We start from the raw sequence: 23,187 nt of genomic DNA on the forward strand, positions 1-23,187 counted from the left end.
TGTAAAATCATTAATCCAGCATTTCCCACTCCTTTAGCTAAAAAAATAGCTTCAATGAATTTCAGAGTTATTTTTCTTGGAAATAGAAAGTAGAAACATGAGTTATCCTGTTCACTTTATTGATTTACATAACTTCCAATTTTTTTAACTCTTAAAAATTTTATATATTTTTAGAATTTCAGTTCAAATGTGGACAGGTCAGTTCTGATTGAGCAATGTTTTTTTTGAAGGAAATGCTAGCAATATGACTTATGAAACTACAGGATATGCAACAATTGATCTAGCTATAAATTTTAAGTGACACAATTTACAGACTTTGTATATTTAGTACACAAGTACTCACTCAAGTTTCAGGGTAAGCCAGTATCCCATTTGCAGTACCGTATTTTTATAAAAACTTTCTTGTTGATTTTACTTCACAGAACAAACATAAATTTTCAACTTATGTTGTTGCCTCAGGACATCAATATGGAGCTGGGGAAGGAGTCTTGCACTACTTTTTTAAGGTAGACATCCAACTATTTTTGAAGGTTCATTTAATTTCTAGGGGCAAATTGCACTGAAATTGAGTGCATTTTTAGTAGCTTTGGTATCATAAACTTAATGCTATTCTGAACAAAACTGATTATTTGATCCCTTTGAAATGTTTAGCTACAGTGGAAGTGTTTTCTACTTTTTTGGCTCTTCATGTTTTTTAGTTTTCTCCATACTTTTTGAACAGTATCTCTATATGTACTTTACAGTGAGAATATGTCTGTCATATCAGTGGAATCAGGAAAAATGTCTTTTTTCTCAACATTATATTCTCTTTTTTTCCAAGCATTTCTTTTATTTGGAATACAAAATAACATTTGTCGAGATCAAAGAATATTAGTTAAAAAAAAAAGTTTCTTGGTTTTGGTAGGCTGCCAGTCAGTTTTTCTCAAAAATTGTTTCCTTTACTGCAGTTCCATTAATCATTCAAGAAACTGAACTTTAAATCCTGAATATATAGATTTGCCTCGTAAACAAATGCTCCTTTTTTAAGCTCTGGTTAAAAGTAACCTTTTCCTCCTTACTTCATTCTCTATTTGTGTTTTCAGATAGGTTGGCTTAGTGAGACTCCTACAATACCTGTTTTTGGAGATGGAAACAATTTTATTCCAACCATTCATGTTCTTGATTTAGCAGCGTAAGTTAAAAAAAAAAAAAATCACATAGACAATAATTGATACCTAGCTAGATAACAAATCCAAATCTACTAGAGAGTACGGAGGCTTTTAAGTTGGGGTGGGTGGGTTTAAGAGCACTCTTTGGCCCTTCTTACTGAGTCAAACAGAGACTTCCATTTCTTTAGTACTAGATGTGCCTTCTGGAAACCTTATGTGAGTGTTGCACTGGTGCTATGCTTTTACGAAAAGACTAGCAATGTTCAATCTAGACTGTGATACCAGTTAACTGGCACAGAACTGGAAATGGATCATGGACTCTACAGCAGACTAAGTTAATATCTTCTACAGATGTTGCTTTTTATCCTTTGAACTCCTTTCCAAATAAAATATCTACCTGTGTTTCTTTATTAAGGAAAATATATGTGAAAATGTCATGCTCTGAAAAGTTCTGCAAGATTTTATAAACTCTTTGTACTGTTTCTGAAATGCATTTAACAATGAAAGCCTAGTATACTCCTCTAACTACTGGCCCTGGCTGTACTTGCTGTGTTTCAGGGTGTTACAAAATATAGCAGACCACAGGCCAAGGTCTCACTATATACTTGCAGTAGATGTATCTATGCACACACTTCAAGAATTAATAAAGGTAAGAGATTTTTTTTTTTTCCAGATATCTTTAAGGTTTTAAAAGCTATACATTGTACTGAAGTAGAAGTTCCTAGGTCTTCCTGCATTATCTTGTGTAGTAAATGATATAGAAAATTATTTTGAAATCCTCCAAGACTTCTGTCCTTTGAACAAAATACACTAGTTGGACCTGATTTTGCAGAACTAACTTTTGCAGTATTATCATTAACTTAGGTAGACATTTTACCTAAGAAAGTTCTGGTGAATTGTTACAGGATTCACAGTACTGTAATTAGATACTCAAAGTTTTTAAGATGTTTTTCACTTCATTTTGTTGGAAGATATCTTGTTTTTCCAAGTCTAGAAATAGTCTTGCTGATACTGTTGAACTGTACACTGATAGTGAGAGTCAACTAATACAATATAATAGGAGACATGATCATGTAGATTGAGCAAATGTTACATAAGGACCAAATATAAGAGCCCAATATTTTTGGTTGTGTCAAAGAGTGTTGCATGGAACAGTGTGTTAGGGAGCTCACAAGAAGATGCAACCTTTGTTTTGGTTCAGGTAAATACACAGGGTCTCACTGAAAAGTTAATATTCGAAGAGCCATTCTGTATAAGTGACCATAGTGCAATTAGCCAACCTTCCTATGGAAGAAGCAAAGGTCAAAATAACTTTTGCAGCTATAGTCAACCATAGGAAAGAGCATTATATAAAAATGAACACAAAAGACATTAAAAATATTAAGTCCTTAGAGGAGAACGGTAGAGGCTATTGAAACTTACAATATTAGCTGTATAAGGCCATTGCATGCTACTTATAAACAGAACTTTGGGAAAGAGAAAATGAAAATTAGCATGGTTAAATTGTAGGTTGAAAAAAACAAGATGTCAGACTTCAAAAAGTTATGGTTATGTTGCCGAAATCCGGAATAAAACTCCTTAACAGCAATGAGAAGTTAAGAAGCAGGCACTCCTTTATTGCAGCGCTGGGCACACACACGGGGGATCGCTCCACCTATCGTGTGCACCTGTCTTGTCTAATGATACAGTTAAATACACACCTGTTATACATATTCATTAAGTTTCTGGGAAATGTTATACATAATCATCAACTTTCCAGTAAATCATTAGCATATGTATATGTCTCTTCACGCAGGCGCAGCAAAGGTCTCTGGTGGTCTTCAGAAGCCCTCTGGTGGTCTTTCATAGTCTTCCTCACTTGTCCGCTTCTTGACCTCTTTTAGCTGATTCTGCGCAGTATGATTCTCATCACTATCTATATTAGTTTGCATAAAAATGTATACTATGTTCTTTTTTGAAATCTAACCTTTTCAATGATTGGTCTTTCAGTTATCAAGATGGGAAAGGTAGGGAGTTTCCAAGAAGCAAATCTTCTTGGCTTCTTAAAGGAAAATATAAGCCAACAATAATCAGCTAAAAGTACAGTACTACACATTCTTTAAGTTCTTTAACTACTATAGTCACACACTATAACTTTATCTTCCTAAGATTTTAGCTGTAATCAGATTTGATTTTTTTAATGTAACAGTTATGTCCAGATGAAGAAAATAGAATAGAAAAGATTATGAAATCTGGCAGGTTAAGTGAAAAAACACTTGAAGATCAACTATCAGGAAAGACTCAAAATTAATATCCTTTTTTCAAACACTTGCCAAAAAAACTATAAGGCAAATTGATGATTATGGTATAAAAGGAGCACTTAGAGAAGACAAGCCCACAGCAGAGATGCTTTACATTAGTGGGCATGGGTAAGAATTTGGAAGCATCTTAATGCTTCAGGATCTCTGTGGATAACTTGTTAGAGGATCTGTATAAAACTAAAGTAACTGTAGTTAAGGTCTGAAATCACTCAAGGATGAAATAACTTTGAATTGCTAATTCACACTTACAACCTGCTGTTTAGCACCGTCCTGGCACTTGAAGGCTGGAGAATGATAAATGTGATGCCAGTGTAAAAAGATAGGTTCCTGAAATGTTTTGGGAATTACAGGCCAATATGCCTAATACCATTGGCTAATAACCAGGTATATTATTAGACATTACAATAAATTAATTGCATTAAAGGACACCCAGATACATATGATCTATTTGGGAAGAGTCAATGTGACTTTTGTAAAATACCTTCCCAAGAAATACTTTCCAAAAAAGTACTTTCAAATACTTTGGAAACCTCCTGAAATTCTTTAATGTGACCAGCAATGTGGATAAGGGCGCGCAAGCTGATGTAGTCTACTTGAATTTCCCAAAGGCTTTCAGAGACGTACTTCACCAAAAGCTGTTGAGAAGCAGCTAGGCACCCTGAGAAAAGTGGTTAGGTCCTTTCATGGGTGTGTGATTGTTTAGAAATTGGAAATTGCGGGCAGGAGTAAGTGGACAGTTCTTGTAGAGACAGGAAGTTGCCAGTGGAGAGAGCGTTGCAGAGCGCACTGCAGAGAACTGTCTTGGCAGGGAGCTGTACCAGCCCAGCGGAAATCTGGAAAAGATACATGGGAGAGAAATACCTTGAGAGTTACTTAAATATACAGCAGCTATTTCTAGTTTAGGAAGTCTCCAAGCTGAAAATAGTGTAAGATTAGAAGAGTATCTGGAAGGAGTATCGTATATGCTTTTCCCATTCTTACTTTCATTTAGGTGTCCACTAATTGACATCGCTGGAGAGAGAATGCTGGAATATATTGTAGATTTGATCTGACGCTCTGTATCAATTTTTATGATTTCATGGAATCTAGTGGGGTTTAAAATCTATTTTAAAGGGCTGTAGGAGTAAGTAACAACTTCTGTCTAATGATGAGATGAAAAAGGTAATATGGAGAGTCATTGGTGGCATTGATCTAAAACCCCGTCCTGATTGTTAACATGATTAAATACTTCAAGAACCAGAGGTGAAAGTGCTGGGAAATAAAATAGTTCTCCAATAGTTCTTAAGCAGTAGGAAGTTGTACATAGGTTTAAGAGCTTCGGAACACTTTTCTGTGGTTCTGGGTTGTTTGTTTGTTGTTTGGTTTTTTTTCATGGCAAGTACTAAAGAGGAAGTGATATATAGCAAAACAAAGGTGTTTAATACTAACATTAAAGTTAATATACTGTTCTTTGATCTGCCTATTTCAAATCAGTATACTGATTTTTCAGGTATAGTGTAACATAAAATTTAAAGCACATATTTTATCTGCATAAATCCTGTACAATTTTTTCTAAGAATCTGATTTGATAAGTGTATTTTTTCTTTTTCTTGATAGTGTATCAGTAAAAATGTTGGACCAGGAAAAATTGAGAAGATTCCAAAAGAAAATGCATTCCTGAGCAAAGACTTAACAGTTAGTACTGTTTTCCCTTTATTACTTAAGGAAAGGTTGTAAACTTAAAAGTATAATATCATAAAATATGTAAATTCTTTTTTTTATTTCACCAGAAAAATTTAACCCTAAAACATGCCTAAAAATATATACAGTGGGTTTGAATTTAGAAAATAAACAAACTAAAATTTACCATCATAGAACAGATTGTTTTGAGGAGTTACAGCCTGATTTAGAAAAGCAGTGGAGCTCTGATGTCACTGTTACACTGAGCATACTGGAGCGCTCTAAAAAAGCCTATACAAAATGATAAAAATAACAAAAAAAGTTAATAATTAGGTGCTACTAAGGCTGATGAACACAGCATACATAAATTATGTTGTATTCATCTATTTATCTGAAATAAACTGCTCATAGGAGAAATAAACTAATTACAAACGTAGTAGTTTTAAGATTGGATTTGATAACTTTATGAAAGAGGTTATTCACTGCAATTATATGAAAACTTTGTACTGTACATAATAATTGTTTAATGTTTCCTGTTCTAATAGTTCATAAGAATACCCAAATACAAATAAACATTGAAAATGTTTATATTTTTAAAAAGTCTGTTTTGCTTTGTGTGCAAACCTGCTTTCCCTGTACTTTAAGTCTTTCTATTCTCACCCTTCCATTCTTGCCTCTAGTTTAAGCTAACAGTGTTCTTTTAACATGCATAGCTTAAGTCTGTAAATAAATGTACTTTTGCTCCCTCAGCAAATGCATTTGGATATGTTGCTTGTGAACCTGCAAATGGAATCTATGTTTCTGAAAGAGACTTTCAACATTAAGTGGGTTGCTCAGGCAGGACTGGTGGAGAACATTGAACAAATCGTCAAGGAATACAAGCAAAGTCGAGGATTACTGGTAATGGTTTGGTGTACCTTAAAGTGTGCCTTTCTTTTTTTTCCCAACAGAAAAGGTTATATAAACACAAGCTTTAATTTCTTTAACTAAAAATACATGGAAGGCTGATATAGATGCAAAGTAAGTGAACATAAAAACTGAAAATTAAATTGAAGAACTTAAAAAAGAGGGAATATTAATTAAAACAATAATCATTAAGTTTTATTTCTTTTGTGCCTAAAACTGAAACCCTGTAAGCACAAATAAGCTTCCTGATGGAAAAGCTGCTGTTCTGAAACTAGTTTCTGTATGCAATATATGGCATTCCTGGTATATTTTGTTTCAAGAACACAGTAAGTGTATCTCTTATTTAAGCTTTTTTATAACAGTCAGTAGTTCGGGGAGTATTTTATGTCCTTCATTATATTTAGTGACCCAGGATATTCAATTGCAATGTAGCTTTCATTTTACCCTGCTCTATTGTGTAATGCACTGAGCAACTTTGCTGTTTCCTATGTTAGCTTAGTATTTAGAACTTCTGTATTCAAATGTATAGGGAAGGTTATTGAAAGGTGCAGAAAATTGCTTGCATACATTCAAGTATTGATTGGTATGATAAAGCTGTTCAGTGTGTCTAAATCTTGTTCAAACTTAGAACAAGAGTTCAGGAGGTGTAAAGCAAAACACAACTACCATCATTTGAGGTTGTTCATTAAAAGTCCATGCATACCTCTGAAAGAACTATCAGATCTGTGTTTGGGTTAAACTAATGCATCGGAGTACGTAAGCATGTAATTCAAAGAAATTCAGTACAATATATAGACATACCAAGTGGCAAGGAGAGGGGAGGCTAGCTAGACCTCTGTCCCTGTCACTACTCTATTAAATTTGCAGAGTTTGCACTGTCAGATCTACTGAATTAAGGGAGGCAGTTAATGATGTATGATTTTGAGTTTGTTGCATAATATATTTAATAAGTGTATACTGGAGTCTTAATTACACTTACTCATCCATGGGCTACGTAAGCTAAAATGATAATATCTTAAGATTGTGATCGATCTGAAATTTTTGAGGTCAAAATAACCATTGCAATGACAGCAACTCTGCCTCAGCTGGGAAATAGAGCTATTACATGTATATAGTAGAATATCTGCCACCTCATTCCAAAATTCACTGCATCCTATCTATGGGGTTGTGTTCTGTCTCTTTTGATCATTCAAACACTAATAGTGCCACTATAAGTTGGTCTATGAGTCTATTAAATAGAAGCGTGCTTTTTCTCCAATGGTAAAGTTGTACATTTAAATTAAGTAACTGTGTTACTCAAAGCCTGTGGATGATATAGGAGATACTCAGTGAGAAATAAATAAATGAATAAAGCTAAAATATATTTTCAGTTTTAATTATAATAATTGTTATTTCCTATTAGTTATAGGAAAAAGATTGTTCCTTTTACATAAAAGCATTTGTTTGAATGTTGTTTGAATGATGTTATATCTTTACCTTTTTTTCCCAGCCTCTCAAAGTTTGCATTCATGGTCCTCCTGGGGTTGGCAAATCTACCATTGCTGAAGAGCTCTGCAAACACTACAAGCTACATCACATTAAGATAAATGATGTGATTTCTGAAACAATAGCAAATCTGGTGTGTTGCTGTTTTCTAATATTGCTATTATTTTAATTTCTGTGATTTTACAGTGCTTGGCACCATTTAAAAATTAGTTATAATTCCATTATTTTAGAATGGAAATCTCTTTTGACATACTGATCACCTCTGGGGGATGCACTGAACTCTTTTTAGAGACTGAAAGTTGCTCAGTATCTCACTGTCCAGGAGCATACATGAAATGAATTGTTTAATTTTTTTGTTTTCCTTTATTACATCTGTGTATAAAAGAAATTTGACTGTGGAATTTCTGAGCACATTCATATTTCTGATCTTGTCTTCAGGAGAACATTGTGGCTCCTAAAGAACTGTACTCTGACGGTGCGGGAGAAGAGGGAGAAGATGATGAAGAAGAGGGGGGTAAAAATGTAGAAGCAGCACACGAGTTATTAGCTAGAATAAAAGAAAGCATGGAGCAGAATGCAGGTAGGAAATACAAAGTACTAAGGTGGGATTTAGGTAACTAGTGCAACCCTATGCAAATGGAAGACCAGGAAGTAAATTGGTGCTTTAGAACTTTTAGTCCTATTAAAAGCAAGAATCATGCCCTGTCCATTTGTACGTACGTTATTTAAAAATCAAATACAATGTTTTACATTATACATTACATACCTTGTATATCAAAAGTGATACACTTTTTAAATAATGTGGTGCTTTTTTAATTGTAGAAGTTCCATCTTTCTACTTCTTTATACATTTTATATAGTTATTTTTACCTTAAAAGTTGATATAAGTAACAACAGTATACTCAGAAGCATTAGATTCTTGCCCAGATTTTTTTAAAAACTTCATGTTTTCTTCTCAGAACAGGGAGCATAATTTATATAATATAAAGTAAAAAGTTAGTGAAGCATATCTTTATCAAATTTTCAAAAAAGAAAAGTATTCTAGTAAGAAAAAGAATTAGTACACTGTCATATGAAATTGTGGGGTTTTTAAATTACCTTATACCTCATTTTGGCCATTTCTAAAAAGTAAATAGTATTTACTGAAGCCTGTAAAGAATTTTAAAGTCTGCAGATTGAAAAAGGTCCATAAAAATTGCCATTAATGAAAAGTAATTAGAATCTACATATGAATAAAGTCATGTAGGTTTTGAATCAGTGCTTAACATTTTCCGTGCAGTATAAAGTGATCCTTAAAAATGCATCCTATCACTAAAGGTTTACCTGAGTTGGATCTTGTGTATCTGCAAAGCAATGAACTTGCAACGCACCCAAAAGCTTCAATAATGACATCTATGGCAGCATCTCTTCTACATGCCTTGCTTTGTTGTTTAAAATAATAATGCCTTTTAAAATAGTAACAAACTTTTATGATTACAATGGTTTATAAATATTTAAGACTTTTAAAAGCTGAAGCAAAATAAAGTAGGAAACTGGAGTCAATGGTTGCAAAAGGACAAAAAATCAGGTCAAACCAAACTTTTTACTCCCACACATTTGTTCAACAATGTAGGCCAAGTTAATAAACCGCTTCATATCTCAATCTATTGATCTGAAAATGAAACTTGTAAAATCTATCTCACGTTTGTTTTGCAAGACTATCTTTAAGTCTTACTGTTAATTGTAAATAGAAAACGATTGTTTTGTCACTTTTTTCTATAAATATTTCTTTGCTGCTTCTATTAAAATCTGATTGCATTTTTCTAAAAAAAATAATTTCATGTTTAGTATCCTTAAAGTTCTAATATTTATATCTTTGTAAACTCAAATGCAATTTTATTTTATAGCTGCACATTTATATTCCATAGACCACTGACAACATGTAATATACAAATAGTAACTCAAAATACATAAATTTTTTAGGGTCTAAATAGAAGTTTCTCTGATAAATGAATTAAAATGTTAATAAAATAATTTCAGATATCTCTTTTCCATAAACTAGATACCTGTTAACCTTCTTTGTGTCTTAGGTCATCTAGATGATCAGTATGTTGTTAAATTTGTGAAGGATAAGCTCAAATCTATGCCTTGTAGGAATCAGGGATATGTTTTAGATGGGTTCCCGGAGACCTATGACCAGGCAAAAGATCTTTTTAATTGTAAGTACTGCTGCTTTTGGGTTTATTACTGCTTTTGGTTTTATTGCTGCTAATATTGTCATTATCATTATTGTTCTCAGTGCCATAGTATTAGAAGTGCATCAGCACTTGTCCTGGTTTCAGCTGGAATAGAGTTAATTTCCTCCCTAGTAGCTGGTACAGTGCTGTGTTTTGGATTTAATGTGAGAATAATGTTGATAACACACTGGTGTTTTAGTTGTTGCTAAGTAGTGCTTATCCTAAGTTAAAGATTGTTCAGTTTCCCATGCTCTGCCAGCAAGCAGGTGCACAAGCTGGGAGGGAGCATAGCCAGGACAGCTGACCCAAACTAGCAAAAGGGATATTCCATACCATAGAACGTCATGGCCAGTATAGAAATTTGGGGGAGTTGGCTCGGAAGGGCAGATTGCTGCTTGGGCATTGGTCAGCAGGTGGTGAGCAACTGCATTGTGCATCACTTGGGGTTGGGGGGGGTTTATTTCTCTCTCTTTTTGTTACATCATCATCATTATTATTATTATTATTTTATTTTATTTTATTTTATTTTATTTTATTCTATTTATTAAACTGTTCTTATCTCAACCCACAAGTTTTACTTTTTTTCCAATTGTCCTCCCCACCCCACTGGGAGCAGGGGGGAGTGAGTGAGCAGCTGTGTGGTGCTTAAGTTGCTGGCTGGGCTTAAACCATGACAGCACTGTAATGACTGCAGTACAGTATACAAAACAAAGCTGTTTTCACATGCTGCTTAAAATGTACGAAGGATTGTAATGCACCTTTTTTAATTTAATCACAAGATAGTTTTCAGACTATATTTGCTGGCAAAGTACTAAGGAAATGCACAAATATGGAGGATGCTTTCTTGTTCTGTGTTGGTCTACTGCCCTCAAGCAAGCTCTAAAGCAGAATTTCCTCATAATATTTAAGGGCTGCTTAATGAGGGATCCAGCCAGTGCACCAATACATGTTTTGTGAGCCAGATTAGAGTGGGTATATTAGATCAGCTACAGTAGATATGACTTAGAGGAGCTCTGCGACATACACTTCAAATTGTGAGCAAGCACTGTCCATGCATTAAGACCAAGAATCGTCTCCATATGTAAATTACATCATGAGGTTTGAAGGAAAACTAAACCCAGTCTTGTTCAGTTTAATATGCTGGTCTGCAAATTATCATGCTCAGCTGATGTTCTTCATGCAGTTTTACTGACTATACAAAATAGCAGAGACTTAGTGGCAGAAACCATTTTAACCATCCTACTATAAAACATTTCTACTTACTGTTCTGAGCCCTGTCTCTGTTTTTGGCAGAATAATGTACTTGTCAGGAAGAGAGGCCAGAGTGAGGACAGCAGTAGGGACACATTTTAAAACTGTGTATGCAAGTGCATACTTCCACTGTATAGGCAAACAACTCTTAGTGTCCCAAGGTAGAATTAGTGTCCCAAGGTAGCAGTACGAATTACTTACTGAATTCTCTAAACTGGTGTCCAGGTTAGATTAATTTCCAACAATTAGTATAATTTGAATGTAGACAAACCTGTGTTTGTACTGGCACATTTTTAGCAAATATAATGATATTGTTGCTTCAAATAAAAATGTCAATAATTTCTTACTTTTGTTTTAGTGGAAAGCGAAGATGAAGAAGAAGAAATTAAAGGCAAAATAACTAAATGTGATATATTAATCATACCTGGTAAGTTTGATAGATTTCTTTTTAAATAAACAGAGGAATTTTCAAGTACTGCTGCCACCAACGAGAGGTCTAAAATATCACTCCATCTGTTCATATTTAATTTAATATAAATAAATATCTAATTTGTATAATGCTGCTGCCCTCTTATTTGAAAGTGAACAATTAATCAAAAGGAAGGTTTTGGTTCAGTTTGTGGGTGTTTTATTCTTCTTTTTTTTCTTTTTGTGAAAATACCATCAACTGTTGGCTGATAATAGTAGCTGCCTTTGTTGTCATTACAGCAGCTATTAATGGAATAAACATGAGCTCCTGAACTTGGCATATTAAAAAACCATAAGTTTATCTTTAGTGTGATATCTTGAAAGATGTTACCAAATTCATTTTAATGCATCAGTTAAGTTGGGAATTAAAATAGAGTGGTTTTCATCTATGCAGAAATGGCTTCATCCTGGTGTTTTCGCTATTTTGATTTCTTTGGAAGTTTTGATTTCATTCAAACAATACATTTGGTATATTTTGCATTACAGATGTCTAGTTAGATAGTATAAAGGCTGAATATCTCAAATGCTTAGTGTTTCAGTAAATGATAATTTACTGGCTTCAGAAGTGAAGAAAATTCAGAACTTTCTGAAAAATTCCCTGGTCCTTGCACATACATGAAGGTTTGATTTAAAAAGCAGACTTCTAACAAGTTTGTAACCACTTATGAGTTGCTTATTTCTGAAGTAAATAATTTCTGTTATTCATAAACAAAACCACTTTTAGCCTCCATTTCAAAAGGAGAAATGTGAATGAATTATTATGATGTGCTGGAGAAATACCACTTTCTCTCCCAAAACAAGTACCTTAGGCATGGGTTTGTTGGATTGTTTGACTTGCAGGATTGTTGTTTAAAATCTGTTATTAACACAAAATAGGTAAGACAGAGGAAAAACAATATATGGGCGCTGATAATGTGTTCTTCTTCACAGAATTTGTTATTTCTTTGACTGCATCTGATGAATTCCTTATAAAGAGAATAATAAATCTGCCAGAGAGAATTGTTGCTGGAACTCATTATACCCAGGACCAGTTCCTGCAATCTCTGAATCTCTTCAGAGACTTAAACACAGAAGATAAGACTGTTCTCAACTATTTTGATGAACTTGAAATACATCCTCAGTTTATTGGTATGAAATAATAAAATTTAAAAAATTGTATTGTTACAAATTTAACACTTGCGAAGATCATATAGTAAGTGTACATCTATAAATAATATTTTTAATTAACGTTGCAGAATACAGATACAACAATCATTTAATTATATACCTGCAAAAATATCTGTATACTCAGAGGGATTCTGAATTGTTCTCATACGGTTAACCTGTTTTAAAAAATAGGGGGTTTAATTGTTCATTTTTGTAGTCTAAATTATCAAAATAATTTTCTGACTTATGTTACAGACCTCCACACTGGCATGCTTCCAGATTGGTGTAATAGTATATTTTCATGGACTTTCAATATTATAGTTGCTTATATTTTCTCTTTAGACTTATCCTCAGGTGCCATGACAATATATGGGTAATATGCAAATGATGAAGCATGAAAGAAAATTATTAGAAATTAAAGGTGAAAGGCTAGGGCTGAATCTGTTTTGCACTCTACCTGTATGTGAGAAAATTTGTCGTCCCTGCACACTATCTAGAAAATTGTGATCACTGGGAAATCTTGAGAAAATTACTATAATCTGATTATTCAAAAACAGTGAGATCAGGGTGGCGGCATTCTTAAGAAAAATTGGGGGGGGGGGGGGGGGAGAAAAGAAAGAACAGGGGGAAAACCCTGCAACTAAAATCAAACTGCTGATAGTTGGAATGTCCATTTGAGATGAGTTATGACAAGTTAGTTTTTCAACAGCCTCACTCATAATTGATTTCCTAAGTTTTTTTTAATTTAATGTCAGTCATGGAGATTTTCTTGAGAGTAATACCATACTTGTGTTGTTAGAAAGCGTAGCAGAGGAAAAAAATAGTGTGTTAGTAGAATCATTTTAGAATTGAGGTAATTCTGCTACAGAAAGTAAAATAAGAAATGGTAAATATTAAGGTCTGATGCCATCAATTGGTCATATTCTTATTTTATACACTTCTGGATATGCAAGTAGTAGCACTGTCCAAGACCATGTTTTATTTTGGTGGGGACTATAAAGTGTATACTCTGTGGTAGACTCTTGCAGTGTTTTCTGTTAAGAATTATGCCCAAAGATTACTCTTAAACTCTAGTCCATTCCTAATAAGGAAACTCACTGGCCTACTAATTTTAATTATTGAGTTTTCACAACTCTGACGTTCAGTGACTTCCAGATGATTTTCACATTCAGTTTATAGTGTTGATTCTTATCTTCAAAGGAGCATTGTCTTTAGGTCCTGTTTATCTCAGGAACTGCCTTTTTACCTATAATCACATCACTGATTGTTACCCACCAAAGTATGCAAGCACATAGGGTTCTGTTGTAAAATGGTAAGGACAGATTACAAAGATAACTTCAGTGAGGAACTGAAGCTCTGCCAATACCCCTCCATTCTAGCTGATGTTCCAGATGTTTTATCAGATCCATAGAATTAAGTAGCATCAGATTTAAGCAGACCGCCAACTGCTTTCTCAGTCATACTCGGAAGGAATTTAGTGAGAAATGGTTAAAAAATTGTGTTTGATTTGTTAAATATTGACTCAAATTAATCAAATGCTTCTTCCACTTTAATTTTAGAAAATCATAACGTATGGCTTTATGAAATGCTTTTATGATTATTATTTTTTCTGAGTCTGAAATATGATTAGTACAAAGGAGTGGGCTTCAAGATTCTGGAAACCCTCCTTTGCTACAGTGACTCACTGAATGAAGTCTGCAGGTCAGTTATCTTGTTTCTTGTTTTTCTCATCTGCAAATTGGGGATAGTAACACAGGCATGTTAGATCATCTACAAAAAGGCATGATAAAGTTATAACAGCAATTTCCTTTGAAGATCTTAATTTACAAACTCCTTTTCTGGTGATCTTTCCTCTCAATTAGCATCAGTGCTAACCTCATTTTTTATTTAAAAGGTATTTATTTGGAGGGATAAATGCAGTTAATTATGATTGCTGTAATATTTGCATTGTAATCTTGCTTGGCCATCTAAGAAAAAAATGGAGTCTTTGACACCTCAAATTGAATGCTGAGAGAGTTCTTAGCAATACTTTAAATGACTAGACAAGTGGTTTGCACTGTAATTTTTATATCCAGGTGCAGCTAAAATTGCAGAAACAATGGACTGCTTGACATAGAAAATGTATTATTCTTTTAATATGGAATACTTCAGGAATGTAATTCCTGATTTTTTGAAAGAAGAAGCTGTAAAAGAAATTTTATTATGTAGAATTATGTTAGCTTTCTCCTCAATTCATTAGCAGAGTTTGTACTTCAGGTCCAAATCACAAACACTTAAATTCTTAGAATAATGGTGTTAGTATTAGACAGCTATCTTCTGTCTGAATTAGTGATTAGAAAGAAATGAGAAGCATACTTTGCCAATGGCTTTCAAAATAACTTCATAAAGCAGAGGACTGTGGAGTAGGGACTACTGGCTTCTCATCTAAATTCTGTATTCCAGTTGTTCTGGGTTTTCCCCTTCCTCTGCTTGCTCTCCTTACCAATTTCTATGCCTTTACATCTCCAGTCCCTTACCACTGAACAAGCCCTTTATCTTTGTATTCTCTGGATACCTGAAATGCCCACTTTTCCTATTTACCATGCACATTTCTATATCCTTTCTGCCAGATGCCTCCCCACACTGAATGCATACAGAGCCCAGAAAGCCCTGGAGACAGTCTCCATTTTTCTGTGTTTTTTCTTTTCCTTCTTTTTTTGCAAGTTTAATATGCAAGTAGCCTCCAGCAATTAAAAGGAGAAGGAATGAAATGAAAGAGAAAGTCTTGCTCAGTCTCTATGCTCCTACATGAAGCTACAGATTTGTTTTGTAGATATAACACAGTAAGAATTCAACTAGAGATAGGTCTATGTATTTGTAAATCTGTATGAGTGAAAACTTTGGAGTTTGTTGCCAAATCCTTACAACCTATTGTGTAACCTGCGGGGGAGATAGGGTCAAAAGCTGATGGTTTTATGCATCTGGATAAGTTGACGTAAGAGTAGTGACAAGAACATCTCTGATAGTTGAATGACCTCATTTTCAAGTTTCAAAACTTAGGAAAGCTGCAACTGATAAACAGAAGAGTTTTAAAAATTATTTTAATATATTTCTCCTTTACATCATCTTAAAATAACAAACTATTTTAGCTGAAACTGTTGTCCTAAAAGCGGATTTGTTACCCAGTGTGCAATAGACCAATCTCACACAGTCAGGAGAGATATTGCTTTTTATTCAGGCGTGGGTGCTCGGTGGACTTTCCACAGATCAAGCACACCAGGTTCATCAGGTGTGTCTCTTATACAGTAACAATTGCATATATTTTATTAAGCTACTCCTATCTAGTACATATTCAAACTAATGCATATGCATAGGATTATATAACCATGACACATCAAATGCCTTCTCCGCATGTGCTGGGGTCTCGGGTGGTCTTTGGTGGTCATTTGGGGAGGCATCCTCTCCTCACTTTGACCACTAAATCCCTCTGTATTGGGTCAATGGTTCGTTTTCCTGCCAAGAGGGACGCATCATCAATCAGGAACAATAGAAAGGACCAGAATGATTTTGGCTACTTCTCTAGGTATTATTAAAAATGTTTGAAGTTGAAAATGATTAACTAACTTAATTTAAAACAGGATTTTCTATATCTGACATCAATATTTCCCTCTTTGAGACTTATGATGGTATCTAATATCCATCCTAAGTCTCACACTATTCCTTTGTGAATTCCTGGTCTACATAATGGATTGTTATTCTTCACCCAAATTATCAAAATATTTACAACCACTAGCAACTTCATTATTGTTTCTGCAAGAATACTATACTGTAACTTAATATTGGTTTTTCTTTAGTTTCAATTTTAAAGGTCCTTTGGTGTGAAAGTCCGTAAGGGGGGTGGTATCTTCTTTATTCTAGTATAGTGAATCTAGGATTCAACTCCCTGGAGCTTCACTGCAGTGTTTGTAGTCAGTAGCACTTGACAGGGTCCTCTCCACTTCTCCATGAGTGTGGTTCATCTTTCCACATCCACAGATACACTGTCTCCTGGCTTGAAGGGGTGTACTGGTGAATCCAAAGGCACAGGAGCTTTAACCTGGATGTATCAATGGAGAGAGTTAATGACTTTGCCCAAAGATATTAAATAATCCCCCAAGATTTGTTCTCCTTTCAGGTACATCTGACTATCTTTTCCAGTCAAATTTGTAACACAAGGCCTTCCATACAATATTTCAAATGGACTAATCTCTTTTGTCCTAGGTGTTATTCTGATTTTAAGTAATGCCAGAAGCAAGACTTCAATCCATTTCATCTGAGTTTCCTGACAAAATTTTCTAATTTGTTGTTTGTTTGATTCATTCTTTCTACTTTCCCACTAGACTATGGTCTCCATGGAGTGTGTAGATCCTATTTTATCTGTAAGAATTTAGAAATTTCCTGTATGATTTCTGCTACAAAATGGGGTCCCCTATCTGAAGAAAATCCTTTGGGAACTCCAAACCTAGGTATTATTTCTTTCGAAAGCACTTTTACTACCTCCCTGGCTTTGTTGGTGTGACACGGGAAAGCTTCTGACCAACCTGAAAAGGTATCAACAATTGCTAATAAATATTTATATCCTTTACACTCTGGTAATTCAGAGAAATCAATTTGCCAGTAATTCCTAGGTATAAAACCTCTTCTTACCTTTCGTCGTAAGGGTCGTCTTTGAATTTTGGGATTATTCTTCAAACAGATTTCACAACCTTGTGTAATTTAGCAATTTTTAGCATGTTAATGCCTATGGCATTTGTTCTCACCATTTCTACCAGGGCCTCAGTTCCCATATGAGTGGTACCATGTGTTCTTTTCATAAGTTCCCTCATTATTTAAGGGATAACTATACATTGTCCATCTGAAGTTTTCCACCATCCTTCAGGAGTCTTAATACATTTTAGAAACTCAGGCAATTTATCTTTTTTCTCTGTATATTCAGGGACATTAACATTAAAAGCTCTTTCAGGAATTAGGGCTGCAATTTTTGTGAATGAAGCACCTCTTTTTGCAGTCTCATCCGTCTTTCGATTTCCTTTGATTATATCAGTCTGTCCAGATTGGTGTACTCTGCAATGTATTACTGCCACTTCCTTTGGTTTATTGACTGCTTCGAGTAATCTCAAAATTTCTTTGCTATATTTTATAGGATTTCTTTGTGGTGATAATAACCCTCTCTCCTTCCAAATTGCACCATGTGCATGTATTATTCCAAAGGCATGCTTTGAGTCAGTGTATATGTTGGCCCGCTTTCCTTCCGAAATCTCTAAAGCTCGGGTTAATGCAATTAGTTCGGCTTTCTGAGCAGAAGTGTTCACTGGCAGCGACGTTGCCTCTATCTCTTCTTCCAGCAGCTGTGTCTGCCCCCAGCAGTATGTCATCTATGTACTTTAATAAGGTAACATTAGCCTCCTTACCTTGCCACTGTTCCAGTTCCTTCGCAAGTATGTTACCAAAAATCGTGGGGCTATTCTTGAATCCTTGGGGAAGCACTGCCCACCATAACTGCATCTTTCATCCTGTCGAGGGACTTTTCCATTCAAAAGCAGTTTCTGACTTTGTTCTTCTACAGGGATGCAGAAGAAAGCATCTTTCAAGTCCAGTACTGTAAAATAAACATTAGAATCAATAATAGTTGTTAGCAAGATATAGGGATTAGGTACTGTCGCAGTAGAGACGGACACGACAAACATGAGATTGTGCCAAAAATGGCCGCTTTATTGTTCTAACAAGCCTTTTTTATAACCTTCTTCAGGGTATGTGTTCATATATGATTGGTTTAGTTAGTAACTAACAATTCATGATTGGGTAACGGTTTTTCTGCGGATTCGCCAAGACGGTTCTTCTTATCACTTTCTTGCTCAGGACTTTCCAGACTCTCAAGGATACACTACGAGCTGCTCAAGGTCACGCTGCTCATGCACTGTCAGGCATTCAGCAGATTTGCTGCATTCCCCGACAAGGTACCACTGAATGTACATCCACTACTATTTGATTGATAGCTCTTAGATCTATACTAATCTATATTCCTGTGAATGTGGCTTTTTAACAGGTAGAATTGGAGTGTTATACTCTGACCGGCACTCTCGCAACAGTCCATACTTGAGGAAGTTGTTTATGATAGGTTCCAATCCAACACAGGCTTCCAATTTTATAGGATACTGTTTTCATCTTACTGGCTTAGCTCTTACCTTCAATTCTATTTTTACTGGTTCAGCAGATTTAGCTCTTCAGGTTTCTCAGTTGCCCATATGAAAGGAGTTACAGCATCTTCTATTTCTGCAACGGAGTTGACTTCCTTTTCTTTGTCTTCTGCTGTCCCAAGTGTTCCTTTAGCACATACATCAGCGCTTCCCAGGCATTATTTTGCAGAATTTGGATTCTTATTTTATTTGCATCAAAAGTTATTTGTGCCCCTAATTTATTCAACATGTCCCTTCCCATTAGAGGTGACGGGCATTCTGGCATGTATAAAAACTCATGTACAAACATCTTGTTACCAATTTTACACTCAGTCGGTTGGAAAAAGGGTTGTCGTGGTTTAACCCCAGCCAGCAACTAAGCACCACGCAGCTGCTCACTCACTCCCCCCCCACCCAGTGGGATGGGGGAGAAAATTGGGAAAAGAAGTAAAACTTGTGGATTGAGATAAGAACGGTTTAATAGAACAGAAAAGAAGAAACTAATAATGATAATGATAACACTAATAAAATGACAACAGTAATAATAAAAGGATTGGAATGTACAAATGATGTGCGGTGCAATTGCTCACTACCCGCCGATCGACACCCAGTTAGTTCCCGAGCAGCGATTTCCCCCCCCCCCCACTTTCCAGTTCCTATACTAGATGTGACGTCACATGGTATGGAATACCCTGTTGGCCAGTTTGGGTCAGCTGCCCTGGCTGTGTCTTGTGCCAACTTCTTGTGCCCCTCCAGCTTTCTCGCTGGCTGGGCATGAGAAGCTGAAAAATCCTTGACATTAGTCTAATCACTACTTAGCAACAACTGAAAACATCAGTCTGTTATCAACATTCTTCTCATACTGAACTCAAAACATAGCACTGTACCAGCTACTAGGAAGACAGTTAACTCTATCCCAGCTGAAACCGGGACAAGGGTCTAACCTCTCGTTTTCCCATTGCACCAATAACAGCCATAGAATATTTACTCATAGGTCCTTTACAACTATTTAATACCAAATAAGCCAAATAAGTTGCTCCTGTGTCAACTAAAAACTTAACTACATCATTCCCCATTTTAATTTCAATGAGGAGTTCGGCTGGGGACTCTATCTTTTCAACCCCCGGTTCCTGTCAATCGGAGTCTTCATAAACGACTCCAGTTAATTCCTCTGGTATAGGTATTGCTGTAGGAGTTAAAATCTGATTAGACTGTCTTTAGGGGCATTCATTTTTCCAATGTCCTCTTTCTTTGCAAATAGTACACTGGTCCTTATCTAAGGGGATCCTAAATTCCAGATTTCTTCTTATCCCTCGGCTCTGCCCTTGTCCTCGTCCCCTTCTAAAATCTTGACCTCTGGATATGGTCTGAGCCTTGACAAAAGCAGCAGCCAATATTGCTGCTTTTTGCTTTCTATCCTTCAATTTTTCCTTTTAATTTTCTTTTTTCTCAGCCTCTTCTCTATTATTGTATACTTTATATGCAATTTCAATCAGCTGGGATATTGTCATCCCAGACATTCCATCCACCTTCTGTAATTGCCTTCTTATATCAGGTGCTGATTGTCTTACAAACAGGGTGGTAAAAGACATTTTATTAGCTTCATCTTCAGGATTTAAATCTGTCCATTTCCTGGCCGCCTTGCATAATCATTCGTAAAAAGTAGATGGATCTTCTGTTTTACCTTGTACCACTTGATATAATTTAGCGAGGTTTTTTGGTCTAGATATCCGATTTTTTTTTATTCCATACAGAATTAGCTGGTGGTATTGCTTAATCATTAACCTCCCTGTACTCGAATTCAGGTTCCAATTAGGCTCCTGAATTGGCATAAACTTGTCACGGCCATCTCTGGCATTCTGCCCTTCATTCTCCTCCCTTGCCTTTTTTATAACCATTCTTTTTTTGTCTGGTGTGAACAAATTATTTAACAATAGTTGAATATCCTACCAGTCCAGGTTATGGTTTTCAATAATCATCCTAAAAGAGCTATACATTTTATCAGGGTTATCTCAATACGATCGGCAGACTCTTTCCAATTCATTAAATCTGATGTCGTAAATGGTACTTTTATATATACCAGCATACCATCCGGACCCACTGCTTGGCAAAGGGGGGCCTGAATTATAGGATGCTGTTGTACTCGAGTTCTGCCAGCTATTGGACTAAAAGCTTCATTACCTCTGTTGCTATCTTCCCCCCCCACTAGCAACACTTTCCTTAGCCGGAGCTACTAACATCTGGATATCCTCCTCCTCATCTTCCAGTTTTAGGCACCTTTTTCCCAATACTACAAGCAGAACAACACCTTGGTGCCTTCTTAATATCCTCCATCATCATCATTACATTTGAATCAGAAGTTAACAGATTACATTTTTTCGGCATTTCATGGTTGTTCCTTAATGAGAAAAACAAATCAACATATGGCACCTCATCCCATTTATCCAATCTTCTACGAAACAACATTAATTAAAAATTGCATTATAGTTCAACAATCCCCTTTCTGGCCACTTTTCCCTATCATCCAATTTATATTTCAGCTACCACTGAGTACAGTACTCTGTCAGCTTCTTTTTTGTTAGGCGATGCCCTCCAAACTTGCCCCAATGATTTAAAATACAACCTAATGGTGAACAAGGAGTTTCTGCTGACTGCTGGGCGCCCATATTTCTCCACAGAAAGAACATTCTCAACCAAGATTTCATACAATCCAATCACCACTGTCAAATGTATATGATCAGCTTTTCCTATGCATGCAAGTGCTGTAATATCATATACTCCAGTCGTCACTGTCAAACACATATGATATACCAATTATTCATCAAACTAGCAATATCTCTTAGCAAGTGTTGCACTGTGGTGTCGCTTACCCGCTCCAGCTGGGGAGAATACTCGCAGAGTCCCCGATCAAAAGGTCAGTGCATGCTGGAGTCCGGAAAGCAGCGTCTCCCTGCCAGTGGCTGGCAAGTCGATCCAGGCAAGATGTCACGGCAGTCCCATCTGGGTCGCCAAAAACTGTTGCGGATTCATTACCCAGTGTGCAATAGACCAATCTCACACACTCAGGAGAGATATTGCTTTTTATTCAGGCGTGGGTGCTTGGTGGACTTTCCACAAATCAAGCACACCAGGTTCATCATCTTTTATACAGTAACAATTGCATATATTTTATTAAACTACTCCTATCTAGTACATATTCAAACTAATGCATATGCATAGGATTATATAACCATGACACATCAAATGCCTTCTCCACATGTGCTGGGGTCTCGGGTGGTCTTTGGTGGTCATTTGGGGAGGCATCCTCTCCTCACTTTGACCACTAAATCCCTCTGTATCGGGTCAATGGTTTGTTTTCCTGCCAAGAGGGACACATCATCAATCAGGAACAATAGAAAGGACCAGAATGATTTTGGCTACTTCTCTAGGTATTATTAAAAATGTTTGAAGTTGAAAATGATTAACTAACTTAATTTAAAACAGGATTTTCTATATCTGACATCAAAACTAGTACAGAAAATCAGATATAGAAAACTTCCTTCTGTGTAGCAAAAAAATTGACATTTATAAGCAACTGAAACCAACATCTTATACTTGAAAATTCAAACAACGTGAAAACTGTGTATTTTTAGGTCTTGCAGTCATTTACTAATGTCCATTGATAATTGACAAAAGTCTTGAAAATTTCTCTCTTGTATTTTTTGAAAGATGTAGCCAAATTTGAAGACCCTGAGAACAGATTTATTGTAAAAGAGATCATCAAAGAAATTGGGGAACCTCGGAATTATGGTTTGACAGATGCAGAAAAGGAGAATTTGGAACGCAAAGCAGCTGAGGAACGTCTTGTCAAAGAAGCTCAAGAAAAAGCTGAACGAGAGCGTAAGGAAGCTGAGGAAAGGGCTGAAAGGATGGCAAATTGGGAAGAGTGGGTAGGTTAATACATATTTTTGGGAAACCATTATTTATGTGTTTTAGATGGCTTCCAGCAATCTGTTATGTAAATACACTCAGGAAGTACGGCATAAATTCTCTTGTTCCTTATATCGTATGTTAGATCTGGGTTAGACTATCTTCACACTGCATTTTGAGGACCAACCTAAGGAATATAGTCTCTTTTTGATTACAGACCTTTTTTTTTTGGCATGTTGGTATCAGCATGTCTCTCAAATACGTTTATGATACTCTTCTTGTTGTTGCTGTGCCGTAGCTTTTTTATTTTACCATTTATAAATAACTACTATAATCAGTGGTGATTTTCCATAACTAGTCTTCTAGGACTTTTGCATTTTGCTCACTTCTAAGCAGCTGACCAAGTCTTAATTATCATGCCTTTCAAACAAATTTTTAACTCAACACTGATCAATATTCCAGTCTGCATTGCAGAAAGGCTTCTGAGCCTGCAAGAGAAACACCT

General features: G+C 35.7%; 1 protein-coding gene across 1 annotated transcript in view; it reads left to right on the plus strand.

Moving 5' to 3' along the window:
- AK7 (adenylate kinase 7) overlaps window positions 1-23,187 on the plus strand; it is a 34,902-nt gene that overhangs the window by 7,382 nt on the left and 4,333 nt on the right. The window contains exons 6-16 of the mRNA XM_052783101.1: window positions 423-506; window positions 1,083-1,171; window positions 1,707-1,797; window positions 5,045-5,122; window positions 5,858-6,007; window positions 7,503-7,631; window positions 7,937-8,078; window positions 9,568-9,696; window positions 11,324-11,392; window positions 12,364-12,561; window positions 22,482-22,702. Coding sequence (XP_052639061.1) covers window positions 423-506; window positions 1,083-1,171; window positions 1,707-1,797; window positions 5,045-5,122; window positions 5,858-6,007; window positions 7,503-7,631; window positions 7,937-8,078; window positions 9,568-9,696; window positions 11,324-11,392; window positions 12,364-12,561; window positions 22,482-22,702 — 1,380 coding nt within the window. The remainder of the gene's footprint in view (window positions 1-422; window positions 507-1,082; window positions 1,172-1,706; window positions 1,798-5,044; window positions 5,123-5,857; window positions 6,008-7,502; window positions 7,632-7,936; window positions 8,079-9,567; window positions 9,697-11,323; window positions 11,393-12,363; window positions 12,562-22,481; window positions 22,703-23,187) is intronic.

The sequence above is a fragment of the Harpia harpyja genome, chromosome 3, assembly GCF_026419915.1.
Source record: "Harpia harpyja isolate bHarHar1 chromosome 3, bHarHar1 primary haplotype, whole genome shotgun sequence".
In the NCBI taxonomy this organism is placed as follows: Eukaryota; Metazoa; Chordata; class Aves; order Accipitriformes; family Accipitridae; genus Harpia; species Harpia harpyja.